The following is a 16,364-nucleotide window of genomic DNA, read 5'->3' on the forward strand; positions in this document are numbered from 1 at the left end:
ATCACATGGGAGAATTACGAGGCAAGCCATTGGTGTTTTTTGTGTGCGTATTTTTGATACTTGCAATGAAAAGAAAATATACCAGAAAGGCATGCAGGTTTGAAAAGGACCACTATAATCCCCCGGATAGTCCCACTGGTTAAATTTAAAGCGTTCATCAAAATAATCTAATAATGGGTCTTGGTCTCCATAGGAAGGCGTCTGGGTCTGTCTTTTTAAGATCCCATTGACAAACACATACAAACCTTGTGTTTATGTCCCTCTCCATGTGTAGCAATGTGTATTTAAGGTTAAAATTACAGTACATATTTAGGCATTTCCACAACGCTTACAGTATAATCCATACGTTGTATAGAGATTGAAATCAATATAATTTATTGCATAATAGAGAATTTTAGCCATCTGAGTTTCAGTAAAAATAAATTGTCATCACCTGATCCAAACTTTCATAATTCACAGTTGTCTGAATGTGGTCCATTAAAGCAAAGCAAAGGTTATTGTCTCTTCTATTGACCATGTTGATAATCATTGCGTCACTGATGGTGTAGTGGTACACTCGCCTGACTTTGGTTCAGGCAGCGTGGGTTCAGTTCCCACTCAGTGACGGTGTGAATGTGAGTACGAATGGTTGTCCGTGTCTATATGTGCCCTGCGACTGACTGGCGACCAGTTCAGGGTGTAGTCCGCCTTTCGCCCGAAGTCCGCTGGGATAGGCTCCGGCGCCCTGCGACCCTAACCAGGATAAGCGGTGTTGAAAATGGATGGATGAAATGGATGGATGGATAATCATTGCTTGTCTTTCATATTGTTTGAAGGACACTTCTGGCGCCCAAAAACGTGGTTTTTGGTTGATTTTTCACATTTATTTGTTCAACTCATACATTTTGAAGTTGATTCACAAGGTTGTCATAATGGAGCAATGACGTGTACATAATCCTGCACTAATGAGATACAATTTTAACATAATATAGCATGTCTCTACTCCACTTTATAGCTCAACTCAGGTAGGTGCATTAGTGCATTACATTTTCACTCATATCCCATTCAATTGGCACAGAATACTCCTGCGCTTTGCCCATTCTGAAAGGATGGCTCTCATGTGTATAAATTTACAGATCATGCAGGAAATGGGTTGGGTTCACTTAGTCTACTTTCAGGTTGAGTAGAATGGAGGATGGGCTGCTAATGGGAAGAGTTCCAAAATAAGCAATAAACTCTCAGTACGGATTTGCAAAAAATCTGCAAGTAAAAGACAGGTAGTGTCGCTGCCATTTCTGGCCACCTGTCTCTCTATCTGCCTCCCTGTCTCACTGCAGTAATACAAAGCTGAGCAAACACATTTCAGTTTACTGGCATGTGTTTTCAGAGGCGGTGAGCTGGGACCAAATGGGAACGTGATCCTGCATCAATTGAGTTTGTTGAGCACGCCACCTGCTCCTGGGAGTTTCGTTATTCGTGTGTTCCAATGTGTTTGCCCCACTCATTACCACACACTTGCACGTGTTTATCCAGATGCAATTATCACAGTGCCAGTAAACCAGGATCCACACAAACCAGCCAGTACTAAAATAACTTTTTACCAAATACCATTTGTTTACCTACTAAAAACAGGTGAACTTGTAATGGTCAAAAATGGCCGCAGAGTGGACATATTTCATGGGCCAGAAATACAGTATAAACCACAAATACTCAGCCACCAATGATCAGCTATTCTAAAACATAGCAACACTGGGAGAGAAAAAACACGTAAAATGGCTTTTAGAGGCAGTGTAAAAGGAGCTATAGTTGGCAGGAAGAGTTCAATGGTAAAAATGTAATCTACAGGTTCTGAAATATCACAATGAACACAATTCTATAAGGAAATCAATTCTCAAAAGGAGTTCCACTGCCACTAATTAACACTCACTGTGGCTTCCATCCTTTGCCTCCCTCTTTCCTGTCTCTTCAAGACCTTATCCCTTTTGATGCTTATCAGAAGAGAAAGGTGTAAATTGCTGCTTAGAGCCATATCAGCAATTCTCCCGCACTATATAGCCTTCATCTTTAAATCACTTCCAGTCCCCCCCTTATCCGCAGCTTGATTCCTTGCATCTCTGCAGGGAAAACAGAGTTTAATGACCAACTGTCCCATGTGCAAATCTGTGTGTGTGCATACATGACTTGTCGCTAGGCTTACTGAGGGCGGGGATCTGCCAGTTTTCCGCTTCTCTTGAGAAAAATACACAATCACACACTAATGATCTCTGAGGATGTGAAAAATAAAGCGGAAGGAGAATGGGTACTGTTGGGAAGATGATTTTGTTGAAGAAACATAAGCCTGTGCTTCTAGAAACATGGTCCCTCCCAATGATGCCAGGACCAGTGTTTGACAGTGCATGTTGTCTTTTATGTGGTGTTGTGGCAAACATTTAGCACTTTATTTATATGTAATTAACACATTTTTGATAGACTATACTGTGGGGGAGAGGGTAGAGTCATTGTGTACAGATCATTTAAAAAAATAAAAATAAAAAACTTGATGAAAAAAATCAATTGTAAAAATAGAAGCCCCTCTTCAATATCACTTTAAAAACTCTAATCCATTGAAATCTCAATTGATGGTATACTAATGCCTCATACGGTACTGTACATCTGACTTTTAAGGAAACTCCACAAGTTCTCAATGGTGTTGGAGGTCAGAGGATGATGGCCACATCATGAGTTTTTCTCGCTTCATATAGCCATAGCAGCTAAAGCTTCAGTAGTAGTTGTTTTGTAGCATCAACATAAAACATCTAATAGGAAATGTTACACTAAGTAGCACTTTAACATTCTGAACTACGGTACAAGTGTAAAAAAAAAAAAAAAGATAACCTTTCTACAGTATCATAAAAGAAAAAGAAAATATCGATGTATACTTTTGATGCATAACAGAAGCTTAGCGTTTAAGATAATGAAATGGGAAGCTTGCTGAAATAGGCAACTTCATGCATTCTGATTTTCAACATGCTTAAGTTATACAAGTGTAAAAAAACCTTTGAGGTGGAACTATTTTGGTTCTTCTCCTATTATTGTCAGTTTATTGTCGTTTTAGCCATGTTGTTCTGAATAGTCAGAATGCCAACAACTTTGATCGCTACGCTACTGCTGCATTGCTTTAAGTTAAAACAAATAAGCTATTTTTGGTTTGTCGGTGATCACCCTTCTTTTAATACTTTTTCTCTACTTACTGTATGAGTGTATTTTTGTCCAAAATTTACCCAAAAGCCCCCAAAAAGTTTCCCAATTATTACAACCTTTTATGTTATTGAAATTTTAAGGTTCCGTTGTAATAGTCTTTGGCCTTGTAGGCTTCACTCGCACTTATTTCCTTGTTTGCTCTGAAAGAATTGGTACACATTCTTTTTCCCTTTAAGGCATCTTGTGTAGCATGCACTCTAATCATGTACATGCATTACAATGTCTGTAGGCAGAGCTATGTTGGAAGAGAGTTACCCCCCCATTGTTGGCTGTGGTAGTGTAACAGGCAAATCACAAGTGCACACACTGTCACTGCCAGGTTAAGGACCTAATTGTTAGTGTTGCAGGCCAGTGGCTCGAAGCAAAGAGAGCGATGGCTGCTGGGGCGAAAATAAGGAGCCGGGCACTCTTGTTTATGGTTCCCCTCTGCACCCTTTTTCCAATTGGCCTCCCTTTAAACGCTTCCCTTCTCCTGTCTGTGTGCATTATCAAATCTGCCATTCTTTCTGTCTTGTTTAGCTGCTCGATGCATCCCCACGGTTTCTTCTTCTGATCATTCAGTCCCATTTGGTCATCTACTGCATTTGTTGCGTTTATCTTTGTCCACATCCACATACAACACAGGATCTTGTGGCAAAGAAAATATATATTACTATCATAGTGATCCTAAAAAAATAGCACAGGGGGGCTCTATTTTCAATTGCTATTTCAAGAATACCCTCAACAGGATAAGCAGTAGAACATTAATATTTTTCTATAATGTACTGCTTTAATGTTCTGAACTCCCGTTTCCATGCCTGGGCTGTATTGAGCAGAATAATGCTCCCTAGGATTGTTGCCATAACTACCGTGGATGCAGCTCAATTTCAGTAGCTGACATGTTGTACTTGTGTGGACGGCAAACTCGTGAGACTGAATCAACACCACCTCTGCTGGTTGCTGCCAAGTACAAAAACTGTGATATATCAATAACCGACGCTCAAGCAGTAGTGAAGTCATAATTATAGTACTTATTCGTATGAAAAACACTAGTCAAATAATTCGAAATTGTAATTTGTATTTTGTCCTCTTGGACAAAGCAGCCATTCAGTGCTATAATAAAGCTTTTGCTTTATGCTACAATAAAGCTTTTGCATGAATCTATTCAATTTCAACATCGAGTTTTCTCACACGTTGTGCATGCTTTTGCTTCAACTGGTCTCTGTTTTTATATTGACATCATGTTTAGTTTAGTTTAGATTACTGGCAAGCCGAAGGCACAGCTGGCTTTAACTTAATTACTTTTTAATATCATGAAGAGCAGTAGAGGGCCTTAAAGTCAAAAATATATAATTCCACACGTCATTCTTCCCTTTGGTTACAGTACTGAATTAAATGTCCATATTATCTTATTAATGCACAATAAGTTGTTGGGGAGAGAATCATATAGTAGCTCACAGTACAATTTACATTGCAATATAGCTATTTGATGCTTGTATATTGATACTGAACCCTAAACAGTAACTAATATAATAACGAATTTTGATGCTGGTATCATGATACTGTACAATGAAAAGTAACAATATTTTGCGATATCGATATTTTGTCTATTTTTCTATATTTTGATGTATTATTTCTGTAGTTGATACTGTCAAAACTGAGTAGATATCTTATAATTTGCACGTGCGACAGAGGTGTGTTGAGCTCCATTGTTTGAGCCATTGACTGAAAACAAGTTTGGATCATGTGTTCACATCCCTGGCAGCACATGAAAAATGAATAGGGCAATGCGTATTCATGGGTGCACATTCTGTCAGTTCTGCTGCCATATTGTTAATGTCACAAATGAGATATTATTCAATTGAATAAACAATTAATGTGTCATTTCTCAGGTGCATCTTCTCATTGAGTAGTGGCTACGGTGACGGAGGAGCACATGAGGAGCGGTGTGACAGTAGCATCCTGACCAGTAACCTTGCAACTGCACCACCCCCTTACGCCTGGCAACCCCCAACAGCTGGCATTAGAAGGAAGGAAGGAAGGAAGGAAGCCAGCCTACGACCACTCCTCCTCTAGGCATGGTAATGTACACTTTGCTGCACTGTATTAAAGTGAAAGTTAAGTGAGCAAAAATGGACAGGAACGCGAAGAAAGGATATATCGCACAAACAATAAAAGTGCACGGCTGTGCAATGGAGGACGGATTGAGAGGTGGAGAGGGAGCGGAACAAGGGATTGATTAATGGTCTCGGCCTATGACAGTGGCAGCTTTTAAATAAGGGGGGAGGAGAGCAGAAGATTAATTATTAAGAGATAAAACAAGTGGACTTAGAAAAAAAAAGATGGTGGAATAGGGGTTTGTAGGGTAGAATTTCTCGCGGTGAAGGGGGGAGGAGGGGTCAAGGAGAACATATGATTGATAAAGATATAGAAAAAGATACAGCGATATAGAAAGAGACGAACGTACCGACAAAGGTGCTGAGTTTGGACTTCGCAGAACAGGGCACATACTTGAGGTCGTAAATTACCAAGGGTAATGAGAGGCGTGTTGTGCGCGCGCTGCATGCAAACACAGTGCCGTGATTAGTCCTGAGTTATGGTGATGCAATAAATGATACAAGGGACCTTGGCAAGGTTGTCACCACCTAAACCACATGATACATGAAGCATCTTCCTGAATGACTTTGTTCTAAGATTTCTATTTTTAATGAATACTCAGGCCTGCACGTGTGAGCACACACTCACTATTTATAACGAGCATCTTCAGTGCTAGCACAAACGGTTGTAAGCGAACATGCAGGCGTTCTGTTCAATCATGCTCTAAAGTTTTGGTGGTTGTGAAGTAATTTAATTATAATAAAGTAATTTAATTACAGTAAGCACCCATTATTTCTGTCATGTTGTAATGTTTGTTTGCCTGACTGATTAGAATGCATGATCTGACTAAGAGGAGTGATTTCCAACCTGTATGGAGCCAAGGCGCATATTTTACAATTGAAAAACCTCACGGCACACCAAAAAACAAAAATATCACAAAAAGTGGATACATTAATTACTGTATTTACTTCCTGCCATCTAATAGAAGACCATTCATTTGTTCTGTCTATCACTATGCCTCACTGGCGTAAATGATCGGTGATTGGCCCCAAAAATCCTGATCGTGTAATGCCTAATATATACAGCGGCTGAAATAAGTATTTAACACGTCACCATTTTTCTCATTAAATATATTGCCAAAGGGGCTATTGACCTGAAGATTTCACCAGATGTTGGTAACAACCCAAGTAATCCATACATACAAAGAAAGTAGAACAAATAAGGCCAGAAATTAAGTCGTGTGTAATAATGTGAAATGAAACAGGGAGAAAGTATCGAACACACCAACTGGTATTTATTTAATACTTTGTACAAAAGGCTTTGTTTGCAATGAGAGCTTCAAGACGCCTCCTGCATGGAGAAACTAGTCGCATGCATTGCTCTGGTGTGATTTTGGCCCATTCCTCCACACAAGCAGTATTCAACTCTTGAAGGTTCCGTGGTCTTCTTTTATGGACCTTGAGATTCATTTTTTTCCATAGATTTTCGATTGGATTCAAGTCCGGTGATTGGGTGGGCCATTCAAACAGGTTTATTTTCTTTCTTTGAAACCAATTGAGAGCTTCCTTGGCATTATGTATGTTTTGGATCATTATCCTGCTGAAATGTCCACCCTCATTTTCATCATCCTCGTAGATGGCAGCAGATTTTTGTCCATTTACTGAAAAGCAGCCCCGCACCATCATGTTCCCACCTCCCAACTTCACTATTGGTATGGTGTTTTTAGGGTGATGTAGGGTGATGTGCAGTGCCCTTTCTTCTCTAAGCATCCAAACAGTTCAATTTTGCTCTCATCGGACCAGACTATATTCTCCCAGTATTTAACTGGCTTGTCCAAATGTTGTTCAGCAAACTTTAAATGAGCTTTGACATGCTTTTTTTTCAGCAATGTCTTGCATGGTGAGTGTGCATACAGGCCATGGCGGCGGAGTGCATTCCTCGCTGTTTTCCTTGTGACAGCAGTACCTGCTAATTCCAGGTCTTTTTGAAGCTCTCCGCAGGTGGTCCTTGGATCTTGGACAACTCTTCTGATTATTCTTTGCACTCTGTTACAAATCTCGCTAGGAGCACCTGATCGAGGCAAATTCATGGTGGTATGATTGGCTTTCCAATTACGTATTATGGCCCCAACCGTGCTCACTGGAACATTCAGAAGCTTAGATATGCGCCTGTAACCAATGCCACCGTTATGTTTTGCAATAATTACTTTGCCATGGTCTTGAGACAGCGGCACGGTGGACGACTGGTTAGTACATCTGCCTCACAGTTCTGAGGACCATGGTTCAAATCCCGGCCCCACCTGTGTGGAGTCTGCATGTTCTCCCCTTGCCTGCGTAGGTTTTCTCCGGGCACGCCGGTTTCCTCCCACATCCCAAAAACATGCAGGGTAGGTTAATTGAAAACTCTAAATTGCCCCTAGGTGTGAATGTGAGCGGGAATGATTATTTGTTTATATGCCCTGGGATAGGCTGGCGACCAGTTCAGGGTGTACCCCGCCTCTCGCCCGAAGATAGCTGGAATAGGCTCCAGCACGCCCGTGACCCTAGTGAGGATAAAATACGTAAATCCACGCTGGCTGAGAACATTAGCTGCTAGCGATTATCTGCCATCATGTGTTGAATTTATCTTGCACAACTGACTGGTTAGCATATCTGCCTCACAGTTGTGAGGACCGGGGTACAAATCCCGGCCCCGCCTGTGTGGAGTTTGCATGTTCTCCCCGTGCCGGCGTGGGTTTTCTCCGGGCACTCCGGTTTCCTCCCAAATCCCAAAAACATGCATGGTAGGTTGATTGAGGACTCTAAATTGCCCATAGGTAGGAATGTGAGTGTGAACGGTTGTTTGTTTATGTGCCCTGGGATTGGCTGATGACCAGTTCAGGGTGTACCCCGCCTCTCGCCCGAAGATAGCTGCAATAGGCTCCAGCACGCCCGTGACCCTATTGAGGATAAGCGGAACGGAAGATGAACAAATGAATGAATGGTCTTGAGACAACTTTTTGCTCTCACCCATCTGCGATCTGCCTTGACTCACACCTTTTTGTAGGCCATCAATTAGGACTGAACCAGCTGATATTCATTTGCACGGACAAGATTGCTGTTTGATAAATTTTAGGTGTTGTCTTGGCTTTCCATGCCTTTTTGCACCTCTCTTTCTTCATGTGTTTAATACTTCTTCCCTCAGTCATTTCACATTTTTACACACAACTTAATTTCTGATCTTATTTGTTCTACTTTCTTTGTATATATGGATTACTTGGGTTGTTCCCAACATCTGGTGAAATTTCCAGGTCAATAGCACCTTTGGAAGTTTATTTAGTGAGGAAAAAGGGGTGACGTTTTAAATACTTATTTCGGCCGGTGTATATAAAAACATACAATACGTTTGAATTTAAGTGCTGAAAACGTGCAAAGACTGAGAGCAATGTCGTACTGAATTGTTGAGATGTAGCTTACGACTCTTTTTCGCCTTCTAAATGTTTCTGATTTTGTGGGCTGGGCTAAAAACTATCCTCGTGATTTCGAGGTTTGGACGTATACTTTCTGTCCCTCACTATATAAACACCAAGTGCCCTTTTTCCATGTAGTGGCCATTTGGCGGAATTGCCACTCCCGCTTGCAGTTACCCATCAAAGTATGCCCATAACTTGAAAAAATGCAGCTTCCCTTTAGTGCAATGTGTTTGGTGTTATTTGGGCTAACATGTCTCTGCCGTCTGGCTGCACACGCGTTGTATTGCAAAGCAGCAGTGAACTGCATAGGATCCGCGGCCCCATGCCAGCCCAACAGCGGTTGGAGTACATGGCGATGTCCGTTAGCCATTCACATTGACGGAGGGACTTGTCACCCACTCACATCGCGGGCAAGGAGTAGGAGGGCAAAAAAATTCATCCAGCGGCGGCCACCGAAGGTTGCAACTCGGCAGCCACAGGCCCACACCACTGTGTGCAATACAGATAAAAAAAAATTTGGCCTGTTTCGAGGCACTTTATAGTGAATTCAGAGATTTGTTCTATATGTTTGAAAATAATTGCAGAAAACCTTTGCAAAGACTGAGACCTATGTAAATACTCAGTTGTGGAGATATCGTGTTAAACTGGTTTTCACCATTTCAGGATTCCTGATTTTTTTTTTTTTTTTAAGTGACTTTTTGGGCCTCAGCATGAGTCGCTGCTCCCCTGCTATATACGAACTTGAGCACATTCATATGCATCAGCAGTTATCAAGCGCATTTGCAACATTGTGGTTAGCTAGCAAGCTATGCCCAGACCCCAAAAATGCATCTTCCCTTTGGATAGTCTGCTGGCTTGGTTACTTTTGTGCACTTTGTTGGCCATGAATGCGTGCATGTCACCCAAAAAAAGGCGGAAGTGCGAGGAGGGGGAATTTTTTTATTTATTTATGTATTTATTTATTTTTTTTTACAAAGAAGTCTGACTTGACCGCCAGCGTGTAAACCAGGGCTTTGGGCTGGCATGGCCGGTCCAGAGCGCCTGGTGGTCAGCGTGAGTGCAGAGGGAGCGGCTCGTTGTTGTTGCATGAAAAGTCCCACAACAACACGGTAGGCTATATTCCAGTCAGAGGCTTTAAGTAGATATTATTTTGCGGCTCAAACATGTAGTTATGTGTAGGCATAAGATGTTCGAAGTAGCATCCATTTTTCCTGGTCGTAATAGTGGTGTTCAATTGACATTTGAGTGGGGAGTGGTTTCTGCACATTCAGCGGACATGCCCAGAGAATTTCACAGAGAGGAGAGAACAGCTCGATTTTTCCCGATTTCAAAGACTAATTTTATATAGTAAGATTTCTTTTAATCATTCAAATTTGGCTGTTTTGTTCGCACTGTTCTCTGTGGTATGTATAATTTGGAAGACACTTATTTTCACATTACGGGTACTTTAACAATGATCTGGAGCAGAGCATGCAAAAATGACGAAAGGTAATGAGCCACATGCTGCTTCACCATTTCTAAAGACAAATATAGTATTATCTGATCATATGTAACAGCCTCTTCTGTAATTTTCCATTACAACTGTGCGATATAACGTCTACTAAAGTAGATCCCCAAACCGGTCAACTCATTTGCTTTTAGTGGTGCTTTCATTTTAATTTAGGCGTTAAATCTTTTAATTCTCATTAGTCTAGTCAGTACACTAGCAAACATTATTGACATACATTAAAAGAACAACCCCCCCTCCCACCCAGAAAAAATGATATCCTTTGTGCAAATACACAGGTTGACTTAAAGCATGAAAGCATTTCTAAAATAAGCTTGGAGAGATTTTACAGATGATGAGATGGGATTGATCTGTTGTTTTTTATTCTCTCAATTTAGTCCAGGGGTTCTATTTGTATCTAAAATGCAGAAGGACTTGTGCTTACTGTACACATTTTTGATATACAAGTGCAGGTGTGTGACAACGCATGTGTGGTAATTGGAACGACGATGAAAAAGAAAGCACAATAAAACTGGCTAGCGTAGAGTGCAGCAGATCGGCCTGCCACAGAGTGCACAGAATGAATTTTTAATGCAATCTCCTCTCGGCTGCTGAATGCTACAAAGAAGCCACTGAATTGTTGTTTTTATCCCATTGCAGGTCCCATCGCTTCTAAGTGCATTTTGATGACGGGTTTTGAAGTTTTAGCTCTTTCTACTTCAGCGTTATGCCTCTTATGCTGAAATACCTATTTTATATGGCCTGTCAACCCAATCACAATGAGCCTTTTGTTTTTGCTGCAAACAGCTCAAAATATTGAAATTAATGTTGTACATCTCCTTGCATCTCCCTTTATCATCCTCTCAGCTCTGGTCAGTCACGTTAATGTGCTTTTTCTTTTGGAAGCTTTTCTCACTTTTGTCAGCTTTCCTCCTCCCTCATGTCTGCCTCATCTTTCATTGTTTGTTCTTATCTGAGCACTCAACATGCACTTGAGGCAGATGACTTATGAAAGGTAAGTGCAGACTAGAAATGTTGTCTACCTATAAACACACACTCAAACACAAGTAGTCTTAATACAATAGCTGATGAGACATTTCCTTAACATATTTGCTACAACAAAAACAATCATAGAAATTGAAATCAATTGACTTGATTATTGACAATTATATTGATCATGTGAAAGTTAATAATGCTTGTTTCAATGACATTGTGTGGTGAAGTAAGTACTTAATAATCAATTAAGTGATGAATTGCATCTTGAAGCAATTGAGGCTAAATCAAGGGCCAAAATCGTTAAGCTTTGTGCAGTGGTTTAGTTGTTGCAGGAAAATTACTTTTGTTTTTTAAGTTAAGGTATTGACGGTGAAATCTTAAAATTCCAACATCATCTGTTCCATGATGCTGGTTGACTTTGAAGTTGCTTTAATTTTTTAAAAAAAAATTTGATTAATAGATAAATAAATAAACATTTTTCTATGGGAAATAATGTAAAGCGAGTTGATTTATTCCAGGCTCAAGCTCTTGCAAAAATATAACCCTTAACTGCGCAGGCAAATTTTTAACATTTTCTTTATCCTTGCATGACAGTTAAGAATGTCAAAAAGTAACTGCTGTAGAATAAAACAAGATACAGTACATCTTAAAGTAAGACTACTGACCCTTGACAGACTTTTGAGTGAGATAGGGAAGCGTAACACTCTTTAATGCATGTTCGAGACCTTCCTAATTTTATCTGTGAATGTAATTGATACTGAATGAAAGGATTGCTCACATTTTAGCCTTGTGGTGGCATAAAAAAACATATAGCCAAAGAAGAAAAAAACAGACGTGCGTGTGTGTGTGTATATATATATATATATATATATATATATATATATCGGTTTTGATCAAACTGATTTGCAATCATAAATAATGAACTGGTTTTACATTTGAGATTTTCTTCCCCGACTGTTTTCCAAGCAGATCCGGGGAAAAAAAATGTTTTAACGCACCCCACACCACAGAATAATCAATCAGGATGATCTTTTAAAGAGAGCTGATTTTTGGCATTTGTGGAATTTTATGGCAAGCAAGGGAAAATGCTCAGATTTGGCGCAATTTTTGGTATGTCAGTAGTAACAAACTCTTAGAGGTAGTCGATCATATTGGGTGACTAAGGTTCCCCTTGTTTGGTAATGAAGGTGGGTTCAAGAACGGCCACATTGCATCTCCAGGATTGAGTGTGTATCCTTGTGTGTATGAGCTTTACTGATGCCATACAAGACCTTTTTACAAGCTGAGGATGTGAAGAGGTCATAAGAGCCACCCTGGGTGCTTCACCACACTTGATTAAATTGCTTGTTTTTAATGTTACCTTGACATCCAACCTTTCCACTAAAACCTGCCTAGCTCGTTCTTATGGGTTATCCGGGCTTGCACTTTAAGGGTGGTCGATTCCTGTCGCCGAGCTCTCATAACTACTCTAATTTACATGGCGATCAGAGCAGCTGGGCCTCACCTCCCCCACGGTCAAGTAGACACGAACACATACTGTAGACACGAGCTCACAAATTGCTTTATTACCCCAGAAGTCCCCCTTAGAGCCAGGTCATCAAATTTGTGACTGTTGGTTTGTTAAACACAGATAAGTGCACTCACAAGCATAAACCGGTCACATGATTGTGTGGACAGATGAAGGGTGACATTCAGTATAAAAATAATGTCTGGTATAAAAACATTATACAGCATAATACAAATGCTTCTATTGAACACGATGCAAGAAAATTTTGCTTATATAGTGGGAAAGATTTTTTTTTTTTCAGCTTCCTCATGCTTTTGTCAGCATGCACTTTAAAACGGAATCCCTAAATCAATAATAAATTTTTGAAAACAGTATTTCAAGGTCCACAAAGGTAGTTATTGCCTCTAAATCAGTGGTGCCCAACCTTTATTGCACCACGGACCGGTTTAGCGTAGGCATTTTATTTCACAGACTGGCTGTCAAGGTATGGCATATATAAACAGCAAAAATAAATTAACACGACTGGCTTAAAAATTAATGTTAAATGCATGAAAAATACAACTCACCACAACGGATAAAAGGTTTATTTTTCTTTGAGGTCATAGGCTCTGCTTCATACCTGCAAATCAGTCACCTTTCGGCGAAATTTGCCGTTTTGAACTCAAAATAGGCTATTTACGTGAATCTTATAGATCCGATGATTTTTTTTCTTGGGTAAGCAGTAAATTGCAAATGTTTATTATTTTTTTTTTTACAATTGTTTGTGCTATTTACTCAGTACTTGAGTAATTATTTCACTGTGTACTTTTTACCCCAGTAAGTCAAGCGGAGCGCTGATCACACAAGAATATTTATATATATTTACATAAGGCACAACATGGACTTGAGCGGTGTAAAAAAATGTTTTTCTGCGTGAAGAAAATTTGTTGATTTTCCCTTATTGTACTCTTCACAGTCTTCCAGATTGCTTAATTTATGTTCAAATTAAAAACATTCTCTGCGGGAACCCGGGGGATCCCCCCCAGACCCTACCTACAAGGTTTTTTAAATTTTTTTATTTTTTATTTTTTGTCACCTTTTTCATGCTTTTGGTGTTTGCATGTCTCCTTCTTCTGGCTCCTCAGGTGGCATTTTCCTTTTGAAAAGAAGCTTTCCGAAGACATTTATTTTTTACTCATTTTGGCTAGTTTGCGGACTTATTTTTAGTAACGTATCACGTGACCGACATGTACAGTCTAGTGTTGTTTCGGTCATGAACATTTCGTTCAAAAGAACGAATCTTTTCAGTGAACGTAATGAACTGAATCAGTTTATGAATTTTATGATTCGTTATTTGAGCTTGGTCGCCGCCATGAGCGAGTCGGCTGGGAGAGGAAACAGTGCAGTCTTGATGTGTCAATTGCAACGCACAGCTGTTGCAGCGGAGAAGATCCGGTAATTTTTCATGCAAAAATGCAATACAACGGAAATTATATAAATTGGCCATTCCTTCTGTGTGGCCCGGTAACAAATACCGGTCTGCGGACCGGGGGTTGGGGACCACACAAGGTTAGCTTATTCGCCACCATGGAAGTGATGATTGGTGACTTAGAGGAGCGGCTTCGCAACATATTTAGTCGTGCTAGCTGGTCAGCTGAAGCTCATTCCTAGCTTGCTGCACCGAGCATTCCCCAATCGTATACGAGCAGGAGGGAAAGCAGGCATGATGGGTGACTGTTCGAAATGGATGCACCATTTATTTAAAAAATGTTTTAATTTATTGTTATTATTATTTTTTACAAGAATGTTTTTTATTTCAATTGTATTTATTTATGAAAATTTTACTGGCACCGGTCGGGCCAGCGTCTGGAGTGTCTTGGTGGCCCGACACAGCGCTGTACTGGCCCCTGGCCACTGCTAATATCGGACACTGCAGAGCTGAACCAGAATTTATGCTTAGTTTTCCACATACAGTAGCTACTGGCAATAATGTCACTGAAATATTCAACTGTAACTAAGTGCATTTACTTTACGGTACCTTCTTCCTTTCTTGCCTTTTTCTTGTCATAACACTATCCAAAGGAAAAAACAAAACACGCAAGCAAAAAATAAGGTCTAGTGAAGGTACAGCAACTTCTTGTATTATGACTCTAAGTTTGATGTCCAAAATGTCTACTTTATTCCAGAAGATTGTGGTTTAATTCCAAATTTGGCAAGCTTTATTGTGTATTCCAGAGTTGAAGTTTTACTCAAATCTCAAGTCAGTTCATGGACTCGGTGTCCTTCTCGTATGCCTTGCCAAAGATTTGCAGACTCTCAATCAAGTCCTTAGGGAAATCCAGGAATTAGACCTTGTCAAATGTTTGTGTCACACTCTACATATGCAGCTAAATAGGCTGGGTGGCTTCGCTTATTGTGCAGCGCTCATCCTCTATTCTGTTAATGGCTTTATCTCGCGCACTCTAGTGAAAGGGAGCATGCGTGTGTGTGTTTGTGTGTGTGTGTGTGTGTATGTGCGTGTGTGTGCGTGCGTGTGTGTGCACGAGTGCAGAGAATAAAAGAAGTGTGTGTCTGAGAGATAAGCAGAACTGTTTTGGAGCTTGTCGAGAGCAGCCTCTTCTGTGTTGAACCGGGCCACACACCTCAGGCTCCCCAGCAAAGTGCGATAACCTTAATGATAAAAAATGAACTTTGCTTCATCAGAGTGTGTGTTGACAAATATGATATCTTTGTATTTATGGAGAAAAAGAAGATTACAAGAAAATAATCTTCCAGACAGAGCATCTGTGAACATAGGAAAAAGGTTGCTATGCATTCATTTTATATAATAACACAAATGAAAGGCAAATGATGAACATATTGTTTGGACGGTTGTTACTAAGTATTAAATTTAACCTAATATAAAATAATGGTCTTATATTATTTTGGGGGTGTCTATAAATTACTTCAGTGTAGCATTTGCATCTTGTATATTATAGCATATGTCGACATAATAGATTATAATGCAGTGTAATTATGATTACAGGGTCATACATCAGCTGCTCCACACACAGCAAATTAACTTCCCCTCTGTGTCGGTTTTGCTCTGGAATTAGATTACTTATCACTTAATCGCCACATCCGACCGAGTGCCTGCTTTAATGCTGCGATATATGACAGATTGAAGACAACTGATGATGTCACGCCACACCTAGTAAACCTAGGAAATCGTGACATTCCTATTGATTGCAGTGCAAATCATAAATATCCACAAACGTATAAACATCTTTAATATGAAGTATTTTCTGTTCTCATGGATGTTCTTCACTCTGCTCCTCCTGCCTCATTACTCACTCTATCACCCTTTTTGAAGTTTTCTTTTGTATAGTGTCTGATTTGTCTAGATTCAGAGAGAGATTTTTTTTTTCCCCCCCAGTAGATAATAATGGAAATGTACAGTAAATCGTTTCCATGCTCAAACTGTTGCCTTCATAGAACAATTGCTATACAAGTGTAAATATAGTAAACCACAGTCAAGCGGAATCAATCCTGAATTTGGTATGGAAGGTGTTCTCCATCTCAACATTCTTACTCATCACGGTAAAAAACAACAACCCTGTAAACCTCCCAGTGATAACAGTATTTTTTTGAAAAATAAAAAACTTAAAATG

At 39.9% G+C, this 16,364-nt stretch overlaps 1 protein-coding gene across 8 annotated transcripts in view; it reads left to right on the forward strand.

Annotated features, from left to right (window-relative positions):
* strbp (spermatid perinuclear RNA binding protein) overlaps positions 1–16,364 on the forward strand; it is an 85,259-nt gene that overhangs the window by 41,205 nt on the left and 27,690 nt on the right. For all 8 annotated transcript variants that reach the window (XM_061799708.1, XM_061799706.1, XM_061799707.1 and 5 more), the window contains one exon: positions 5,091–5,279. In XM_061799708.1, coding sequence (XP_061655692.1) covers positions 5,277–5,279 — 3 coding nt within the window. In that variant the 5' untranslated portion in view covers positions 5,091–5,276. The remainder of the gene's footprint in view (positions 1–5,090; positions 5,280–16,364) is intronic.

Source organism: Phyllopteryx taeniolatus, chromosome 15 (genome assembly GCF_024500385.1).
Source record: "Phyllopteryx taeniolatus isolate TA_2022b chromosome 15, UOR_Ptae_1.2, whole genome shotgun sequence".
In the NCBI taxonomy this organism is placed as follows: Eukaryota; Metazoa; Chordata; class Actinopteri; order Syngnathiformes; family Syngnathidae; genus Phyllopteryx; species Phyllopteryx taeniolatus.